The sequence below is a fragment of the Squalius cephalus genome (assembly GCF_949319135.1).
Source record: "Squalius cephalus genome assembly, chromosome: 19".
Classification (NCBI taxonomy): Eukaryota; Metazoa; Chordata; class Actinopteri; order Cypriniformes; family Leuciscidae; genus Squalius; species Squalius cephalus.
This window is the reverse complement of record NC_137140.1, coordinates 1,925,475-1,948,140: the sequence shown is the minus strand read 5'-3', so window position 1 is coordinate 1,948,140 and position 22,666 is coordinate 1,925,475. Positions and strand designations below refer to the sequence as shown.

At 36.1% G+C, this 22,666-nt stretch overlaps 2 protein-coding genes across 3 annotated transcripts in view; both read left to right on the top strand.

The window, feature by feature from the left end:
- The window catches only part of kdelr2b (KDEL endoplasmic reticulum protein retention receptor 2b), a 10,418-nt gene extending 6,649 nt beyond the window's left edge, over positions 1-3,769 (top strand). The window contains exon 5 of the mRNA XM_079850810.1: positions 2,685-3,769. Coding sequence (XP_079706936.1) covers positions 2,685-2,719 — 35 coding nt within the window. The 3' untranslated portion in view covers positions 2,720-3,769. The remainder of the gene's footprint in view (positions 1-2,684) is intronic.
- A 439-nt stretch (positions 3,770-4,208) lies between these two features.
- On the top strand, positions 4,209-22,504 carry daglb (diacylglycerol lipase, beta). Of its 2 annotated transcripts, XM_079850665.1 has the most exons (15): positions 4,216-4,485; positions 8,000-8,151; positions 9,639-9,813; positions 10,958-11,231; positions 12,066-12,188; positions 12,678-12,805; positions 14,780-14,906; positions 15,398-15,481; positions 17,287-17,364; positions 17,445-17,525; positions 17,603-17,730; positions 19,198-19,266; positions 19,404-19,476; positions 20,235-20,485; positions 21,808-22,504. In XM_079850665.1, the coding sequence occupies exons 1-15, from the start codon at positions 4,391-4,393 to the stop codon at positions 22,001-22,003; spliced, it is 2,034 nt and encodes a 677-aa protein (XP_079706791.1). In that variant the 5' UTR covers positions 4,216-4,390; the 3' UTR covers positions 22,004-22,504. The 2 variants fall into 2 exon arrangements, with proteins under 2 accessions (XP_079706792.1, XP_079706791.1); XM_079850666.1 differs by lacking the exon at positions 8,000-8,151 and having other exon boundaries at positions 4,209-4,485; positions 21,808-22,497.
- The last annotated feature ends 162 nt before the right edge of the window (positions 22,505-22,666 follow it).

Here is a 22,666-nt window from a genome sequence, read left to right as displayed (position 1 = left end):
TGCCGCAGCTTTGGCTATTTGCCGATACCGATATCAATCCGATATTTTTATTTTATTCTTGAACTAAAACTAATAATAATAAAATATAATGGAAGCACTTTGCTCAATTAGCCACATAAAAACATCTCACTCAAATGGAGAACAAATACTTCTCCAGTATATAGTCCACAACAACAGTTGATAATGAAAGACTGCCAGCCTTTATTCAAAAGACCTTGAGATATGTTTGGTAACCTGAATGAATTTAAAATTAATTTGCTTAATTTGCTATATTTCAGATCAATATATTTGTTTCCTTAAAATTTTAATTAACCTTAACTTTATTCTCATCTGAATTATAAATAATTTATTTCTGTATAAAATAATACTACTTTTAAAAACACATTTGATTTTATTTTTTATTCAATGTAGAATGTGTAACTTAAAAATAAACAGATTAGTGCTCTGTTTTAGGACAAGAAATGAAAACCAATGCAATGATGAATGTCCAAAAGATGAGATAATTTTTGCTTTTAAACAGCGTGTGTGTGTGTGTGTGTGTGTGTGTGTGAGAGATTTTGGTTGGGTGACAGTTACAGTTTGACAAGAGTTTACAGTTTGACAAAAGCACAATGTTGTGTTTTACACAAATATAAGTAGGCTAAACACTTTTTGCAGTTTTAATGATGTCCTGTATGAAAATGACGGAGTATGTTTTTATGTTTCCACTGTTCGATCGCGCCCGTGCCTCTCTCTCTCTGACACACACACACACACACACACACACACACACACTCCAGCATTGCAATCTTGACATCGCAGCCTGTTCATTTTGCTGCGTCCAAACGCGAATAGAGCGTCAAATTTGCGTTTATCGCGTCTAGTTCGATGCTTGAACAGTTTGAATCCATTCGCGCGTCCAAAGCGAATAGGACGCGCCGCGCGCGTATAATGATAAAGTGAGCGTTTGAAGCGATATAGACGTGCGTTCAGAGCTAAGGCGGGCTACAGATTAGGTGTCCCTAAAGAACCCGCATATGCGCGTATCTAACAGTAACGTTAGTTCCGTATTACATTAATTAATGTGCACGCGAGATTTATTTATTTTTATACCGTGTGTTCTCTGTGTAAATCCATGCACCGAACGTACGTTCAGTACGAATACGTACCGTTCCACCCCTAATGGGTATCGGATCATAGGTATCGGATAATTTTTTATCTCCCCTCCGATATCCGATCTAGCGTTTTGGGCCAATATCGGCACAATACCGATGCCGTGAATCGTATCGGGACATCCCTAATCATGTTGAACAGTGGCATCTGAAGTGTCTCAGCTGAAGGAGATAATACATTATTTATCGGCTTTAGACAAATTATTTTATCGGGCCGATAACATTGAAAATGAACATATATCGGCCGATACCGATATGGTGGCCGACATGCTTAGTTATGAACTAGAAATTATGGAATATAATGACTATAGAGCACATGAAAGTGTGACATCAGTCACACGCTGCGAAACCGAAACCGAAAGTAATCCATCCGGCTCCAGGGGGATAAACGAAGGCCTTCTGTGGGTAATCCGTGCGGTTTTGTCGTAAAAATATACATATTTAAAACTGTATAAATGAAAATATCTTACTTCCGGCAACGGTCGACGCGCGTTCACGGCAGATGGATGCCGGCGTATGACGTAGGAAGTAGCGTTTGATTTAGCATACATATGCATCTGGAACGGCTTGAGGGTGAGTAAATCATGGGTTAAATATCATTTTTGGCCGAACTATCCCTTTAAGTATTTCTACGGAGTAAAAAAGGCTGAGAATTAGGGATGCACAATATCAGCCGATAATATATGTTTATTTTTGATAAGAACATTTGTCTGATATATTAAAGCTGATAAATAATGTATTATCTCCTTCAGCTGAGACTCTTCAGATGCCACTGTTCAACATGATGGGTTTGAATTGGAATCACTTTAAAAAAGGAAAATACAGTAAAGTGCAGAGTTTAGATTTATCGGCCAATATATCAGTTATCAGCTTTCAAATATAAAGAGTTATCGGTATCGGCCAAAATGTTCATGTCGGTTCACTGAAGAATCACTGTCTGGATGTTGCAGCTTTATGACTTAAAGCACAAAGAAACCCTGTGGCATATTCCTTTGTCGCTGAATTTAAATACTCAAGACCAATAGAATTTTAAGAGTAGAATGTTTTAGAAAAGCTTTTCTGTTGCCAGTTTGAAATAGAACTGCTACTTATTGCAATACTTGACACTTTTACTTATACAAATAACCAACCATTCTGGGAACGAACACGTCACAATATTCCTCATTATAATAATTCATGCGCAGAATAAAGGGGCGGGGCCTGGTTGAGTTAGTTAGTAGTGTGTTAAACTGGCGGTTAAGGGGCGGGACATTTCCCAAACACACTGGAAGCGCTCGACCAATCACAACACACTTCTCCAGCCGACCAATCAGAGCACAGTGTGCTTTTCAGGAGGAGGGGCTTCATAGAGACAGGAAGTAAACAGAGCGTTACTGACAGACTGGGAAGAGAGGAGCCGCAACAATGGAGAATATGAGGAGAATAAGCAACATTCAAGCAGGAAAACCTGTTCTAGTAGAGACCAAGACTTTGTAAAAGGGCATAATCTTAATAAATCTTGTTCTAATCTGATTGTTGTCCGTCTCTCTTCAGTGTTGAAAGGAAAGAAGCTGAGTCTGCCAGCGTAAGGGTCTCGCACCGGAGCGAGACGCTGAGGACGAGTGGGACGAGCGAGTGCGGAAGATGAGATCCGTTCCTGGTCACATCAGGTGCTCTGGATTCAAGCCCAGGCCGTACCGTGGCTTTTCGGATTCCTGTTTTATGCATCTTGTCTTACCCTTTTTTATTATTCTGTATAAAAGAAAGTTTTCTACATGAAAGGTGTGCTATGATTTGACCGACGGCATCACAAACGAGCTGAAATTGCCTCGTCAGGCAATGCTAACAGGCAGGGACTGATTCTTATGATGAATATTGATTTTGTTTGTAAGAGTATTTTCAATCTGATTAAATGTACATGTTTTCAAGAAGATTAAAGGAGTGTTTGTTGCTCCGTAGGATAAAATTGAATGGAAACAAAAAAATTGTTTTTGCTGGATTTCTTCATGCAATAATCATTTGTTAAAGAAGGCCAGTCATAATCTAATAAGTCTAATTAGGTTCAGAAAACACAATTTCAATGTTTGGAAGATGGAAAATTTCTAATTTATAGTTTAAAACAGCTCAACACATGGGAACCGCCACTGTCTGTCAGCGTACAGTATTGACACTGCCTTTATCACTGTAAATGGCTTCTTAAAGAACCAAAAATAAACCGTACAAATGTTCTCAAAGATTATTATGCCGTTTATTTTTAGGATTTTTTTTTTTCTTCTGAAACTTCTCCTTCAGTTTGATTGCTTTGAGGGTTTTCATTTTTTGATTGGTGTAAAATGATCAGCTGAAACTTGGACAGGCCAAATATTAATCATTCATCCTGAACCACTTTTTCAGCTGAGAGTTTTGACCAGTGTTACTTTATTAATATCTAAATGTAAATTGGTGAGGTGTTAATTTTATTTCTGATCTATAATATATTTAATGGAGAGAACCAAGACAATAAAAACAAAAACAAAAAAACAACAACAATAATAACCACTTTATTTTAAAGCCAGGGGTGTTGGGTTTGCTTTCAACTGAGCTTTTGGATGGTGCTACAGCCTCAAATAAAGATTTAATGGGAAACACTGCTTGTTTTGAAAATTTAATGCCATTTTGTTTTGACTCATAAAGCCACGTATATTCAGCCTACCGCCATCATCAACACGAAAAAATCCCGAATCTTTTGAATATTGTTCTGTGGCATTGTAATGATGTGAACAAATTGTTCTTTTGAATCGGATCGTTTGAAAAAATCAGTTCAAGAATCAACCTGAACTCATTGAACTGTGTATCTTTTCCGGAAGCGTCCGATTACAACCGAAAACCGACGATTTGACTTCAGGGCGGAGGCGGATAGTAAGTTATATTATTGTTGTAAATATGGCGAATATTTGTTTAATTATTAAAAATGTCAGATTATACAGCACATTGCTTTATTGTAACGCAATAAATCAATATTTTCGACTAGCTTTAGACGAGTCTTTCTAATACGGAACTACTTTACTGCCGGAAGTTACTTCATCTTCCGTTCCGGACACATTTCGCTGCGACACAGAAAAGGGAAAACAAACACGCCCCGCTGCAGACAGATGTCAGTGAACGAGTCGTTTATTACCATGTTGTAATATCAAGATTACAGGCGGGCAGAGTCATGGGATCTGTAATGTTCACTGTCATACGTTCATGATCGCGACTGGGAGACTGGTTTGACCGTCAGGATGCCCGGAATGGTGGTGCTTGGACGCCGATGGCGGATCGCCAGCGATGATCTTGTGTTTCCTGGCGCTATCGAGTTATTTATCAGAGCTGTGTGGTAAGAACTGCAGCTGATTTAGCTCACTTGGGATTTTGGGTATTGTGTAACACATTTCCATATTCATATACCATCACAGCTAGGAAAAATACGTCCTGAGATCGGTGTTGCTAACGTTTCCATTACAAATATTATATTTCTGAACGTTCGAAGCGTCCAGGTGTTAATCATCAGCGTTCTCTAATCATTCTGAAACAAGTAGTATGTTTTTGTTTTAAATAAAGCGTTTCATGAACGGTGTATAAATATTATTTTTGTGCTGACGTTTTCAAAAGTACGTTAAAGTTCCCATGATGTTTGCAAAATGATCAAATGGAATATTTCCTTAACGTATGGATAACTAAGTTATTAAAACATGTCGTTTTGTGTAACATTCAGAAGCATTCAGGTATAACCAGGGTTTTTCCTGGGTCAAAATTGGTCTTCGGTGGTGGCTGACCGACATGGTCATCCACACACAGCAAAGAGTACCCTAGTACCCACATGATCCGCAAGCCCAATATTGACAATAAATGTTACATTTAAAATAAATACAAAGAAACAGTTTGTGATTTTTTTCTTATCCTATTTATTCATGAAAAATGATCACTGACAGGCTAGTAAAAGAAAGCGATTACAACTTATTTTATATCTATACCTTGATGTTTGTTTCTTTTGTTCCTCGTTGTTAATATTTGGTTGTTCATTCTTTTTATTTTATTTTTTGGGGGGGGCCATCATAGGGGTGGGCGATATGCCAAAAATATCATAACACAATTTTTTTTTCAGGAAAATCACGATTCACGGTTTTATCACGATTCTTTTTATATTTTGTTTTTACTATTTTGTGACTGAGCATTACAGCCAAACTAATGTCCATATTTTAAAAACAAAGCCTTAGGTAACAAAAAAAAAAAAAAAAAATGGCAGACAGGGGCAAAGATAAAAATATTTGTCATTATTTTCTTTGTTATTAAATATTAAGATCAAAGATACACATCACACATACACAACTTAATATACAAATTAAATAAACAGTGCTTTATGTTTTCAGCTACAGTAGGTGTATTTAACAGTAGCATTGAAGAAAGTAATTAAATGAACAAATATGAAATTAAAACAAAATAGACTTCACTGTATAAATTATGCATTGATACTTATTAAAGCTACTTAAAGTTATCAGTCAAGAGCAGTGAGTGATTTTCTCTTTGCATTTTGTTGGTTTATTAACATTAAAGGAATAGTTCTCCTAAAAATTCAAATTGTCATAATTTACTCTTTCAAGTTGTTTTAAACTCGAATAAGTTTGTTTCTTCTGTTAAAAATAGAAGTTATTTGGAAGAATGTGGGTAACCAAACAGTTGATGTACCCCAGTGACTACCATAGTATATTTTTCTCCTTTGGAAGTCAATGGGGACCAGCTACTGTTTAGCCACATTCTTCAAAATATTAATATTAGAAAAATATTAGAAAATATTAGAAGGAAATTAATACAGGTTTGGAACAAGACAACATTAGAGTGCGTAAATGATGAGATAAGTTTTATTTTTGGGTGAACTATCCCTTTAAGGACAAGCGGCAGCGTGTTTACTGATGCTACTGTCTCTTTAAAAGAGCTGCGCGCGACGCGTCTTAGCAGATTTACTCAATTTTCTCAAGTTTGCTTTCACTTTAGACATAACTGACTTTATGTAAACCTTGTGTGTATTTAACAGTATAAGCACAATAAGACTCGAAAGATAACTTAGTCCAGTATCCAGGCGCTGGTAGACAGGCTTTTAGTGCATGTGAGCTTCACATGCACGCGCTGAGAAACGCACACGTTAGAACTGCGCATCAGCACGCGAATTAAATGTTTAACCGACAGGGCATTAAAGCACATGCAAATTATGAACCTTTGTGAACTGCAGTGTCCTGTCCCTCGGCTCAAAGGAGTCATTAGGTCGCGAATCGGACTTTAGCGGACGTGTTGTGTGGGAAATTGGGAATCCAGACTGTTAGGACATCACGAAAGATTTGTCAACACACACAAAAACACTTCAAACTTTTTTTTTTTTTGCGTTTATTTAAAGTTATGTCAGCTGCATGTGCGGAATGCTTGTCACAAGTTGTAAGAGAAGATAAGGCAATTTTTTTTTGACTGCAATTCACACCCAGCGCTAATTCAGCAAAAATATTCTCCGAATGCACCGCGTGAAACATGGATTCGGTCTTCCGACCTTTAGGATCAGTTGATTTTGATGCGAAGGGAGAGAGCAAAGACAGAACTGAAGACGGAGAGTGCCCGCGCGGGGGTGGGGCGCTGTGATCGCTCTCTCCGTCACTCCGTCAGTAGCCTGCTTCACTCACAAAACCCAATTACAGATCAAATAAGGCTTTGGCGGGACAAAAAATCGTTTTGGCGGCCGCCAAAAAATTTTCAATGTAGGAAAAACCCTGATAACGTTTTCTGAATATTTTGAGAACAATATCGGATAACTAACATTACTAATAGGGCTTGGTATCGATTCAGATGTCCCGATTCAATTCTGATTCTGATTCGATTCAATGAATAATTTTCACTGGTCCCGCCACAAAAATAAATAAATATATAAAATATATATTTTTTTAACCATCCTTGTATTGTAATTAATGTTATGACACCAACATTTTAGATACTAGTGAAATTTTGCAATGCTCGATTCCAGTTTCGATACCACAGCTAAAACTACGATCTAATAGAAATTTAAAAGATTATTAAAGTCATTAATAAAAAAGATCAAATAATCAAATTAGCCTACAAGCAATAACACAAATAAATAAATACAATTAAACAAACATATGCATAAAAAATCAGGTAGGTCCAACAATAGTTTGTTAGGTACAGAAATTGAATAAAGTAATCAAATGTGAAATAACTGCATAAATTAAATAAGGATTATTCCTTACTAAAGTTGCAAAAGTTAGGCAGTCAAGAGCAGAGTGTTTTTATTTCTTTGTCTTTTGTTGTTTGATTATCATTAATGACACAGGTTTATTAGGCTGCTGTCACTTTAAGACCGAAAACACGGATCCAATACACTGATACACATCCGCTGTCTTTCTGTGTTTACTAGGACAGGCGTTTGAGAATTATGTGTCCGTTCAAGCGCAAGAAGATGTGAAGAAGACTAGTAATAAGACTAACGTCGATTAGATGTTATATTCAATGCTTACGGAAATATGGAAAAAATATTGATTCGTGGCTTTTGAGAATCGATATTGACATTTTAAAAAACGATATATCGAAGAAAAAAAAAAATTCCCTAGCCGTAATTACTAACTATTAACGTTACTAGAATAATGTTTGTTCAACCGTAATGTTAGCCAAAGTTCCCTGTTTGCTCGGATGGTTTTTAAAAGCAAATACCATTGTACAAAAACTCTCTAACTGCGAAGTCACCAAGATATTCATCTCTGCACGCTCATAAACATGGCATTACCTTATTAATTATCCAGTGTTCCATGGCAATACTGTGCTAAAATAAGGTTTCTGAAAGCTCTCTTGTCTCTTAGGTGGGTCGTGACCTTAGTTGTGTACATTAACCATAAGGGACGATTTGACTGTCAAGGCGGAGCGTATTTGCATAATTACCTTGTAGTTCTTCTTGTGCTTTTGGCTGCCATCATCTTCACATTATGTGCAGTTGTTTACGTCAGTGCTCAAGGTACGTGTCTTTCCCGGACCCGATGCATGATGTTATTTCTTCATACAGTACCAGTCAAAAGTTTGGAAACATTACTATTTTTAATGTTTTTGAAAGAAGTCTCTTATGCTCATCAAGCCTGCAGTTAAAAAAACAAACAAATAAAAACCCAAACATTAATATTATGAAATATTATTACAATTTAAAATAATGGTTCTCTTTTTTAATATACTTTAAAATGTAATTTATTTTTGTGATGCAAAGCTGAATTTTCATCAGCAAGTACTCCAGTCTTTGGTGTCTTATGATCCTTCAGAAATCATTCTAATATGATGATTTGATACTCAGTTATTATCAATGATGGAAACAGTTGTGCTGTTTAATATATTTTTTTGGAATACTTTTTTCAGGATTCATTGATGAGTAAAACGTTAACAGCATTTATTCATAAAAACAGCATTTATGCAAAATAAAAACATTTCTAACAATATAAATCGTTACCATCACCTTTTATCAATTTAACGCATCCTTGTTGAATTAAAGTACTAATTTCTTTAAAAAAAAAAAGTTATTGTTCCCAAACTTTTGAACGGTAGTGTATATTGTTACAAAAGATTTCTATTCTAAATAAATACAGTTCTTTTTAACTTTTTATTCATCAAATAATCCTGAAAAAAGTATCTCAGGTTATAAAAAAAGATTAAGCAGCACAACTGTTTCCAAGATTGATCATAAATCAGCATATTAGAATGATTTCTGAAGGATCATAAGACACCAAAGACTGGAGTTCTTGCTGATGAAAATTCAGCTTTGATCACAAAAATAAATTACATTTTAAAGTATATTAAAAAAGAGAACCATTATTTTAAATTGTAATAATATTTCATAATATTACTGTTTTTTTTTTTTTTTTTTTTTTTTTTTTTTTTTTTTTTTACTGCAGGCTTGATGAGCATAAGAGACTTCTTTCAAAAACATTAAAAATAGTAATGTTTCCAAACTTTTGACTGGTACTGTATGTGACCCTGGACCACAGAACCAGTCACGAGTCGCACGGGTTTATCTGTGGCAATAGCCAACTATACATGTTATGGGTCAAAATTATACATTTTTCTTTTATGGCAAAAATCATTAGGATATTCAGTAAAGATCATGTTCCATGAAGATATTTAGTAAATTTCCTACCGTAAATATATAAAACATGTATTTCTGTGAGTGAACGCAGCACAATCGCCAACATGAATGAACAACTTTAAAGGAGATTTTCTCAATGTTTCGATTTTTTTGCCCCCTCAGATTCCAGATTTACAAATATTGTCATATCCTAACAAACCAGACATCAATGGAAAGCTTAATTATTCAGCTTTCAGATGATATATACATCTCAGTTCATACAAATTGCCCCATGTGACTGTTTTTGTGGTCCAGGGTCACATATGTGTAATGCATGATGCTATTTCTTCATAATGTGTAATGATGCAATGTAATTCTGCTGTGATTGGTCTTAGGAACCATAATGAACCCGGGTCCTCGGCGCTCGATGCCGGTCCTGGTGTATCTGCGTGCGGTTCTGTACATTCCTGAGCTCGTGTGGGCCGTTCTGGGGGCCATCTGGGTGTCGGATAACAGCACGGGATGCAAGCCGGAAGAGGTCGGGGCCGTGATCGGAGCTGTGGTTTCCAGGTCAGCAAAACATATTTGACAATATTCCTTTTCAAAAAATGTACATGCATGCTTTTATTGAGCCAGGATTCATTAAAAATGATCATAAGTGACAGTAAAGTCATGTACAAATGCCATGTTTCATGTTCTTTTGAACTTTGTATTCATCAAAGAATGTATCAACTGTTTCCAAATGTTTCTTGAGCATCAAATCCTCATATTAGAGTGATTTCTGAGGATCATGTGACACTGAAGACTGGAGTAATGATGCTGAACATTCAGCTTTGATCACAGGAATAAATTACACTTTACTATATATTCACATAGAAAACAGATGTTTTAATTTTAAAAAATATTTAAAAAAAAATTACTGTCATTTTAAAGCCTTTGAACAGTAGTGTATGTTTACAAAATGACTTGAATCGTGTTTCCAACTCGTTCTTGCCTCGTTAGCATATATGCAAATTTTGATTAAAGCTAAATATAAGGACACAAAAGATAGGACACAATAGTTTTAGATTACATTTGATATGGTGTATTATTTAATAGACTTCAAAGCTGTGTGTTACAATCATATTTTGTATCTGTAATTTAGATCAAAATAACTCAATATATCAAAATAACTTTTAGAACGAACTCTACAAGAACAAGTTAATGTCTTTTGTTTGTTTTTTTAAAAATATTTTTTTCTTATATTCTGTTATGTTTAAAGGGGATGATCTTAAAACACCAACACTGTTATCTTGGTTTCGTAAAGTATGATCAAAATCTGAAGCTCCAAAATGTTCATAAAATAAGAAACGCCTCCATTGTAGTCCTGAGTTTTCTCAACAACACGTCACAATATTCCTCATTATAATAATTCATACGCAGAATAAAGGGGCGGGGCCTGGTTGAGTTAGTTAGTAGTGTGTTAAACTGGCGGTTATGGGGCGGAACATTTCCCAAACACACTCGAAGTGCTCGACCAATCACAACACACTGCTCCAGCCGACCAATCAGAGCACAGTGTGCTGTTCAGAAGGAGGGGCGTCATAGAGACAGGAACTAAACAGAGCGTTACTGACAGACTGGGAAGAGAGGAGCCGCAACAATGTCAGATAATGTGTTTTTTAAACATTCAACTTTGTAAAAAGGTGTAATATGTCACTGTGTCTGTCCTCAGCTGGATCATCCTCCTCTCCATGGCTGTGGGAGTGCTGGTCGTGTTTGACCCTCTGGGCAGCCAGCGCTCGGGTGTCTCTCTGGACGCTCAGTCGGGCGTGCGGGGTCTGGATCTGGAGAGCAGCGAGTCGTCTCAGCTCTTCTACACCGCACACACACTGGCCTCGCGCGTGTGGGAGAGCCGTCTGCGTCTCCTCTGCTTCTGTCTGCCTCAGGACGACAACCATCGAGCCGCTTTCTCCAGCATCGCACAGCTCGTCGGAGGATTCTTCCTGGTCAGAGACTAACAGTTTGTTTGTAACTCTTTATTTCACTGGAAAATCACTCTGTTCACTAGCGGTGTAACGATACCCTCATGTCACGATTCGAGACATATCACGACACTGAACTCATGATACGATATTATTGCGATACTCCAAAACATATAAAATGAGTATAAAAATATTCATGAATCATGATTCGTGATTGTTCCATTTGTTAATATTAGTTGCTAACATGAACTTGCAATAAAACAAGCATTTATTAATCTTAGTTAATGATCATTTAACATTTACCAATACATTATTAAAATCAAAAGTTGTCTTAGTTAATATTATTCAGTGGACTTGAACTAGCGAAGAACTGTATTCTTATTAGCTAACTTTAACAAGGATTGATAAATACTGAAACAAATGTATTGCTCATTGTTAATGAATGAATGTTTGCTAATACATTAACAACTAATGAGACCTAAAATTCTGACTGTCAAGTTGTTAATCATTATAATTATCTGCTGATAATCATGGCTGATATTAAAATATATTGTCTAAATTAAAAAAATAAATAAAAACAGTTTCTTTAAATGCTACAAGTGAATTTAGGCATTGCAACATAATAATGTGCGATATAAAAAATTTAACTATTTAGATTTTGCTTTTTTTTTTAAGATTAAGTGAGCATTAGAAGACAAAGGTAGTCTATGTGTAAACATAGGAAAGAGGAAATTACCATGCAAAGTTAATATACAATATCAGCCAATAGCGATAAATTAAAAAAATCTACAAAATCGTCCGATAATGTAAATGATAGCGATATAATATATAACCTGACACTGTCTGACCTGTTTCCAGGACACAGACCTGGTTCCCAGTGATATCGCCGCTGGTCTGGCTCTTCTTCATCAGGAACAGGACAAGATGGAGCAGAGCAGAGACCCTGACGAGGTCCTGACCCACAGCCCGTCCTCCCCGATAGTGAGTCTGAGCTTATCACTGGGAATTTACCCTATAAAGCCCACTCTATCATATTTGATATGCAACTTACATTTTTCTGATTATTATTTAATATGCCAGGCTTTACAGGGAGATTGCAATGGTTAAAGGATTAGTTCACTTCAGAATTTAAATGTCCTGCTACTTTACTCTCTTCCACGTCATCCAAGATGTTCATGTCTTTCTGTCTTCAGTGGAAAAGAAATGAAGGATTTTGAGGAAAACATTCCAGGATATACCTTCAACCCGTTGGACCCCATTGAAGTCACTATATGGAGAAACATCCTGGAATGTTTTCCTCAAAAACCTTCATTTCTTTTCCACTGAAGAAAGAAAGACATGAACATCTTGGATGACGTGGGGGAGAGTAAATTATAGGAAATTTTAATTCTGGAGTGAGCTACTCCTTTACTGCATGTGAAGTATACTCAGTGCTTGCAGTGATCCGCCTCTTCTGGTGTGTTTTCCCAGAGGGAGGATCTGGAGATTGAGCTGGAGAAAGCCACTCACTATATGCAGTTTGCAGCAGCCGCGTATGGATGGCCGCTGTACGTCTACTCAAACCCGCTCACGGGGCTCTGCAAACTCAGTGGAGATTGGTGGGTATAAAGTTTGCTAAAGTTCGCTAACCGTATTAAAGGGATAGTTCACCCAAAAATGAAAATTAGCCCATGATTTACTCACCCTCAAGTCATCCTAGGTGTATATGACATTCTTCTGTCAGACGAACACAATCAGAGTTATATTAAAAAATGTCCTGGCTCTTCCAAACTTTATAATGGCAGTGAATGGCTGTTTGTGTTTTGAAGTCCATAAAAGTGCATCTATCCATTATAAAAGTGCATCTGTCCATCATAAAAGAGCATCTATCCGTCATAAAAGTGCATCTGTCCATCATAAAAGAGCATCTATCCGTCATAAAAGTGCATCTGTCCATCATAAAAGTGCATCTATCCGTCATAAAAGTGCATCTGTCCATCATAAAAGTGCATCTGTCCATCATAAAAGTGCATCTGTCCATCATAAAGTGCATCTGTCCATCATAAAAGTGCATCTATCCATCATAAAGTGCATCTGTCCATCATAAAAGTGCATCTATCCGTCATAAAGTGCATCTGTCCATCATAAAAGTGCATCTGTCCATCATAAAGTGCATCTGTCCATCATAAAAGTGCATCTATCCGTCATAAAGTGCATCTGTCCATCATAAAAGTGCATCTGTCCATCATAAAAGTGCATCTGTCCATCATAAAAGTGCATCTATCCATCATAAAAGTGCATATTGCATCTGTCCATCATAAAAGTGCATCTATCCGTCATAAAAGTGCATCTGTCCATCATAAGAGCATCTATCCGTCATAAAAGTGCATCTGTCCGTCATAAAAGTGCATCTGTCCATCATAAAAGTGCATCTATCCGTCATAAAAGTGCATCTGTCCATCATAAGAGCATCTATCCGTCATAAAAGTGCATCTATCCGTCATAAAAGTGCATCTGTCCGTCATAAAAGAGCATCCGTCCGTCATAAAAGTGCATCTGTCCATCATAAAAGTGCATCTATCCGTCATAAAAGTGCATCTATCCATCATAAAAGTGCATCTATCTGTCATAAAAGTGCATCTGTCCATCATAAAAGAGCATCCGTCCGTCATAAAAGTGCATCTGTCCATCATAAAAGTGCATCTATCCGTCATAAAAGTGCATCCGTCCATCATAAAAGTGCATCTATCCGTCATAAAAGTGCATCTGTCCATCATAAAAGTGCATCTATCCGTCATAAAAGTGCATCCGTCCATCATAAAAGTGCATCTATCCGTCATAAAAGTGCATCTATCCGTCATAAAAGTGCATCTATCCATCATAAAAGTGCATCTATCTGTCATAAAAGTGCATCTGTCCATCATAAAAGAGCATCCGTCCGTCATAAAAGTGCATCTGTCCATCATAAAAGTGCATCTATCCGTCATAAAAGTGCATCCGTCCATCATAAAAGTGCATCTATCCGTCATAAAAGTGCATCTATCCATCATAAAAGTGCATCCGTCCATCATAAAAGTGCATCCGTCCATCATAAAAGTGCATCTGTCCGTCATAAAAGTGCATCTGTCCATCATAAAAGTGCATCTGTCCATCATAAAGTGCATCTATCCATCATAAAAGTGCATCCGTCCATCATAAAAGTGCATCTATCCATCATAAAAGTGCATCTATCCATCATAAAAGTGCATCCGTCCATCATAAAAGTGCATCCGTCCATCATAAAAGTGCATCTGTCCGTCATAAAAGTGCATCTGTCCATCATAAAAGTGCATCTGTCCATCATAAAAGTGCATCTGTCCATCATAAAAGTGCATCTGTCCATCATAAAGTGCATCTATCCATCATAAAAGTGCATCTGTCCATCATAAAAGTGCATCTATCCGATTGATCATAACTGTGATTGTATTCGTCTGGAAGAAGAATGTCATATACACCTAGGATGACTTGAGCATGAATAAATCATGGGCTAATCTTCATTTTTGAGTGAACTATCCCCTTAAATGCAGAAGTGCAGTAACGGATGTCTGTTTCAGCTGTCGGAGTCGTCAGGCGGAGTACGATCTAGTCGGAGGAGACAGTCTCGGCTGCCACTTCTCGTCTATCCTGCAGAGCACAGGCCTCCAGTACCGAGACTTCATCCACATCAGCTTTCATAACCAGGTGACGCCTCAGGGTCCCACACCTTCTCAAACCTCCCCCGTCCCAATCCCAGAAGAATGACTCCCAGTCACTCCCACTCCCGGAATCTGTCAGTAATGCAGGACAGATCACAGCATGCTCACCTTAGTCGAATAAAAATCCAAAATGAAGTTTTTTATGTTATTTTATTGAACTGAAAGCCAGCTTAAACAATGCACACACATTCAATTTAATGTAAGTCATCCATGCAAACAAACACACACACACACACACACACACATACAAGTAGTTTAATATAACAGTTTATTTATATAAACGGTATAATTGTGAATAAAGTTGAGTATCATAGTGTTATTATGATCCCCAATCCCGCTGAGATTTTTTCCTGTCCCGATCACGTGATTAATGGTGATTTTTGTTCCCCATCCCGCGGGATTCCCGATGAAATGTCAGCCTCTGTGCAGTGCGATTCAGAATGTGTTTGCCTACAGCAGTGTGTTTTTATTCCGTAGATCTACGAGATCCCGTTCTTCGTGGCGTTGGATCATAAGCGGGAGGCGGTCCTTGTCGCTGTGAGGGGAACGCTGTCGCTTAAGGTGAGAATCATCGGTTATACACTGATAATCATCAGGATTCTCTGAAGAAAGAAAGCAAACATGTTTGACAAACCATCCTTCACTCATACCCAAATCTGCAGGTGTGATATTTCCATAAACAAATGACACTCGTGAGGTCTGCCAGTCATTCCTGAAGAGACTTTTCATATGTAGGGCTTTCGATTTAACACGTTAATCTAATTGATTAGTTATGAAAAAATAACTAGAATAAAGGGGTGGTTGATTATGATTTGACTTTTCTAGCTTTAGTTAGTGTGTAATGTTGCTGTTTGAGCATAAACAACATCTGCAAAGTTACAACGCTCAAAGTTCAGAGCAAAGGGAGATATTTGCTTTTACAGAAATCGCTTTTTAAGGACTGTCAAGACCACTTGGCTCAATGTAGAGTTGACATAGGGGAGACCACACTGAACTTAATATTTAATTAGAATGCTGGTTTATTAACGAATGATTTACAAAAGTCAGTAAATGGGAAGCCAAAAAGGAGAACGGGCAAGAAGCCAGCCTCTCATCGTCAGGCCGGAATAGCAGAAAGAGAGCCCCGAATCCACTGGAAGGCAATGATTTTAAAGACTCTCTCATCGGTCCACCAATTAGCACGGCACGGCCCACCGCAACAGCTCCACCTAAAAGTGACACAGAACAGCAGCAGTAGGCAATTCAGGCTTGATTACCCACACATGGCCAAGCCAGGGAGAGACACACCCAGCACTGCATAGCCAGGCGTGACAAGGACTACAACAAACGGCTGGTAGAGACTACACCACATTCCTCCCGGGTTAGTGACATCACCAACCCTAGAATTTACATAAACCCCGCCCCCTGAACACGATTTACAGATTATCAAGACAGAATATGCTAATCAATGACTAGAAGATAACTCCACATCAGCTTCATAAATTCATCATCTAACCATTCAGAAATGTCCTGTTGCTCTACATGTTGTCACTTCTTCTTGAGTCTCTCCATCATTGTCTGACTCCGGTTTGAACATAAAAGGCTAAAAGTGTTTGAAATGTTCAGTGCATGTGTGTGTGAGGTAAAAGGACAAGAGCTGTTGTAGCTCCGCCCCCTGTGCCGGGAGCAGCAGCTCATTTGCATTTAAAGGGACAGACACAAAACGGTGTGTTTTTGCTCACACTCAAAAAGTGACAATTTTAACATGCTATATAAAAATATCTGTGGGGTATTTTGAGCTAAAACTTCACACACACACTCTGGGGACATCAGAGACTTATTTTACATCTTGTGAAAAGGGCATTATACCACCCCTTTAAAATTATACCTATAGAATGCAGATAAAATTATCCCTAAAATTCAAGATATCAGGGCAAAAATGCCCCTGTATGAGTTTTTGTCTCATATTTTTATCACTTTACTTGTGTCATACACCGATCGGTCTGCGCTAGGGGTGTCACAATATATCGTGTCATAATATATCGCAGTACAAAAATGCAACAATATGTATCGTAGATAGTGACAATATGTATCGTATAGTTCACCAAAAATAACATTTCTTTGTGAGGAAAAAATTCAAGTTTTCAGAGTTTCAGTGTCAGTACTACGTTAAACTGCTGTATATAATGTTGAATATAATGTGGGGGAATATTTTTGTCCTGATAATGCCAAATGTCTGATGTTACCAGTAAGAAGTGTCCTACATTATTTTAAATATATCTAGTCAGTGACAGATCAAGCATATTCATGTTAAATAATTCTGTATTTTCAGCTTCAGAATCATGAATATATTGTTCTTGAGGTTGTGCGCTGGTGTGTGTTTGCAGGACGTGTTGACGGATCTCTCCGCGGAGTGTGAGAACATTTGTGTCGAAGGCGTGTCGGGAACCTGCTATGCTCACAAGGTGACTTATATTCATCACATGTCTCAAGTCCATCAGAACCGTGTCAGACGTTAGCTTGAGCTTCTGTGTCTGAATCACAGGGCATTTCTCAAGCAGCGCATTACATCTACAAGAAACTGGTCAACGACGGCATTCTGAGCCAGGCGTTCAACATTGCACCGGTAAGAGCTTTAACTGAGCATTATTCTCCTGTGGCAGCGGACTCGCTGTGAGTGTGTGTGTGTGTGTGTGTTTGCAGGAGTATAAGCTGGTCATCACAGGTCACAGTCTGGGTGCAGGAACGGCGTCTCTGCTAGCTGTGCTTCTGCACAACACACACCCCACGCTGGAGTGCTTCGCCTTCTCTCCACCAGGGGGCCTGATGAGGTACTGTGACACACACACACACACACACACACACACACACACACACACACACACACACACACACACACACACTCCACGCTGGAGTGCTTCGTGTTCTCTCCACCAGGGGGCCTGATGAGGTACTCACACACACACACACACACACACACTCCACGCTGGAGTGCTTCGCCTTCTCTCCACCAGGGGGCCTGATGAGGTACTCACACACACACACACACACCACCCCAACACCAGCAGAAGATTTACACACAGATCATGTTCTGATATTGAAAGAAATACCATACTCATGTCACACGTATGTATGTATGGACAATGTACATTATAAAATATATAGAATGTGACTATCTTGAAAAAATCACTATAAAATAGCCTGTGACCTCATAAAGCACTGATAGAAACTAAAGTTTAAAAAAAAAAAGTATTTAAAAAATAAAAAAGATAATAATAATGAAATGCAATATATAATACAAACAAAAATTAAAAAGAATGTTTAATTAAGAGTATTTAAAAACTTAATAAAAATTAAATAATATATAATAAAAAAGTAGAAAAGATTTAATTAAAGTTTGTAAAAAATAATTAATAATTAGTAATAATAAAAATAATTAAGTACAATATATAAAGTTGTGTGTATATATATATATATATATATATATATATATATATATATATATATATATATATATATATATATATATATATATATATATATATATACACATACATACATACATAATATAAATATAAATATATATATATATATATATATACACACAACTTTATATATTGTACTTAATTATTTTTATTATTACTAATTATTAATTATTTTTTACAAACTTTAATTAAATCTTTTCTACTTTTTATTATATATTTAATTTTTATAAATTTTTTGTATATATATATATATATATATATATATATATATATATATATATATATATATATATATATATATATATATATATATATATATATATATATATACACAAACACACATTATATAAACAAACTTATGTTAGATGCGATTAATCATGATTAATTGATTTGACTGCACTTATATATATATATATAAAATGACACATGTAATAGGAATAATTGGAAGGAATATGGAATAATTAAGATGTTTATTCTGTAAAAGTTTATTACCAAGGCTGCATTTATTTGTTCAAAAATACAGTAAAACAGTAATAATGTGAAATATTATTACAAATTAAAATAACTGTTGTCTATTATAATGCATTTTAAGATGTAATTTATTCCCTGTGATCGAAGCTGAATTTTAGTGTCACGTGATCTTTCAGAAATCATTCACATTTATTTAAAATAAAGACCTTTGTAACATTATAAATGTGTCTTTTGATCAATGTCTTAATTATTCAAACCCTTTGACTGAAAGTATATCTAACTTTGACAGTCAATAGTACATTTGTAAAGAATCATGACACTCTTATCGCTGTCTCTCGTCAGTAAAGCGCTGGCCGATTACTCAAAGCAGTTCGTGGTGTCGGTGGTGCTGGGAAAAGATCTCGTGCCCAGGTGAGGTTTATTAATATCGCCCCAGCGTATGTATATCTGAAACTGTGAGTGTATTTAGAGAAGTGTCCAGCTATCTTCTGACTTCTGTTTGTACTGTACGCTTCATAACACTTCCTCAAACGGACTGGCTTCTGTAGATTGAGTATTCCAAACATGGAAGACCTGAAGAGAAGATTATTAAAAGTGGTGTCTAACTGCAGCAAACCAAAGGTAAGATTATCCTCCAAGACATCCTTCACTCACGGGGCGAAACAACCCGAAGCCCTAAAATTATACTTAATTTTTTTTTTTTTAGTCAAGAAAGCTTATTTTATTTCCTTTTGATAATTGTTTTTTCAAAATTTTAATGCAATTTTTTTTTGAGATTTGTTATATTTTATTTCATTTAAATGACTAGATTTAATCAGTAAATAAATAGTAATATAAGCACATTCTTTTAACTTAAATTCAAAATAACTCACTGGTAACTTTAATTCAGCTCAAAATATCTTACATTGTGTGTCTTTGCCGACCTCTTGTGGAAGAAAAATAGATATAACATAATATTTCATGACTGTAGATGGCCTATAGCTCTCATCTAAATCATTTTTGTTAAAGTTTTAGAATTTTTAGTTTGAATTTTGAGCATTTTTTGGTTTTTGTATGTGTACTGAATCATTCCTCGTATTCCATTCATTCCTATAGGAGTCAAATTGATCCGCAATGTATTCGTGGTTCAAGTGCAACAAAAACAACAACAAAAATATGATTTTTTTTTCAAAATGACCCGAGGGAAGGATGAGGGTTAAGCCTGCTTTTACTACTAATTTCTCTCTCTCTCTCTCTCTCTCTCTCTCTCTCTCTCTCTCTCTCGCTCTCTCTGTCTCTGTCTCTCTCTCTCTCTCTCTCTCTCTCTCTCTCTCTCTCTCTCTCTCTCTCTCTCTCTCTCTCTCTCTCTCTCTCTCTCTCTCTCTCTCTCTCTCTCTCAGTATAAGATATTAATGCACGGCTGCTGGTACGAGGTGTTTGGAGGAACTCCGGATGATTTCCCCACGGAGATGGAGAACCGAAGAGAGGAGGAGCTTAACCATCCGTTGCTAGGCGAGGAGAGTCTGTTGGTGCGACGCTCGTCAACCTATCAGAGCCTGTCGTCTGACGACTCGCCCGCCCACCACACACACCTGCCCCTGTACCTGCCGGGCCGGGTCATGTACATCACCGAGGACGGGCCCACACGCAGGTCAGAGCCGGAAACACTCACCGAAAAACACTGAGATTCAGACTCTGTTATCATGTGTTTCAAAGAGTCTCTTCTGCTCACCAAGGCTGCATTTATTTGATCAAACATACAGTAAAAATATGAAATATTTTTATGATTTAAAACAGCTGTTTTCTATGTGAATATATAGTAAAGTGTAATTTATTCCTGTGATAAAAGCTGAATTTTCAACATCATTACTCCAGTCTTCAGTGTCACATGATCCTTAGTATTTAAAAATATAGTAATTAAAATAATAAACATTAAATAATTTATAATAAAAAAGTAGAATAATATTTAATTACAGAGTATTTGAAAAATAATGAATAAATATAGTAATTATACAAATAATGAAATACAATATTAAAAAAAATGTAATGACTATTTAATTCGTTTTTATAAATGTAATAATACAAATAATAAATTATTAAAATTATAAAAAAGGATATTTAATTATTTAAAAATATATAAAAATAAAACACTAATAATAAAAAATACTTATATGAAATGTATAATAAAAACAAAGTAAAACCTTTATTTAAAACAATATGATAATAATAATGAAATGCAATATATAATAAAAATAATATTTCATTAGAGTATTTAAAAATATTAAAATAATAAATTAAATATTTAATAAAAAAACAAAAAGGAGTATTTTAAAAATAATAATTAAGACTAGTAATAAGAAAATAATTGAATACAATATATAATAAAACATCTTAAATTGTATTTAATTAAAGGGTATTTAAAAATATAATAATTAAAATTAGGGCTGTCAAAAGATTAATCGCGATTAATCGCATCCAAAATAAAAGTTTGTGTTTACATAATATATGTGTGTGTACTGTGTATAATTATTTTATATATATAAATACACACACATGCATGTATATATTTAAGAAATATTTGCATACATATACTGTATATATATTATATAGTTTATATTATATATATATATATATATAAATATATATATTTTATATATAAATAACACATTTTTCTTAAATATATACATGCATGTGATGTGTGTGTATTTATATATACAAAATAATTATACACAGTACACACACATATATTATGTAAACACAAACTTTTATTTTGGATGCGATTAATCTTTTGACAGCCCTAATTAAAATACTAATAAATAATTTAAATATATAATAAGCAAAAAATAGAAAACAGTATTTAACTATTAAAAAATATAAAAAATACTATTAAATAATTTAAATATATAATAAAAACCAATTAAATGGATTATGTCTGTCACATTAATCCCAGTTGAATTCTTCTCCTCTTCACAGACACTGCTTCTCTCAGGTGAGATACCGTGCGGAGTGGTCGAGCGAGACGTCGTTCCGGAATGTTCTGATCAGCCCGAGGATGATGGTGGATCACATGCCTGACGTGGTTCTGCGGGCCCTGAGGAGTCTGACCCGAGATCAGCCGTCCGCTCTCTGCCCGTCCTCCACGAGCAACAGCCACCTCAACGTCATCTGAGCGCTAACAGATCTCAGTACAGACATTCAACATGCGTATTTATTTCTGCCGTCCGACCCCAGGGGTGCGTCTGCTTCATCAACAGCTGTATATTCCCTCCGTCGTCACATTACTTACAGTGCTGTGTGTTCAAACGTGACAATTCCTCTCATTTCAGTGGTTGTGCAAAGATGAGCGATTCAGAAGATCAGTATTGAGTGTAATGGTGCCGTTATGTTTTGTGATGTGTCTTTGTCACATGGGAGTTGTGTGATCATTTGCCAAAAAGAGTGTTTTGCACTGATTGTAGATCAGTGAAACGCATCCGCCGTATGAGACTCTGATGCATGGCACCAAACGCATGAAAACATTTCCTCGGCTTCAGCGTCTGGTCAGTTACTCCACAGCAGCCTTTCAGAGTTTTCAGGGTATCGTGCTTTTTTCAATAATAAAAAATGTTGAGGAAAAATTGGTCTGGTCCATTTTGGAAAAAGTGAGATTAAAAAGTGCATGTTTATTATTATTAGTGATTCTTGTGAAAAGAAGTGACCACAGTTGCTATAATATATATATATGTGTGTGTTTGTGTACATATACATGTATATGTGTGTGTGTAGGTGTATATATGTGTGCGTGTGTGTGAGTGTATGTATGTATGTATGTATATATATATATATATATAAT

What these genes read in the sequence shown, in the direction of transcription:
- daglb (XM_079850665.1), top strand. Translation starts at nt 4,391, where the DNA reads ATGCCCGGAATGGTGGTGCTTGGACGCCGATGGCGGATCGCCAGCGAT. An exon ending in TTATTTATCAGAGCTGTGTG is followed by an intron (nt 4,486 to 7,999) that starts GTAAGAACTGCA and finishes CTTGTCTCTTAG; the next exon opens with GTGGGTCGTGACCTTAGTTG. An exon ending in GAACCTGCTATGCTCACAAG is followed by an intron (nt 17,365 to 17,444) that starts GTGACTTATATT and finishes TCTGAATCACAG; the next exon opens with GGCATTTCTCAAGCAGCGCA.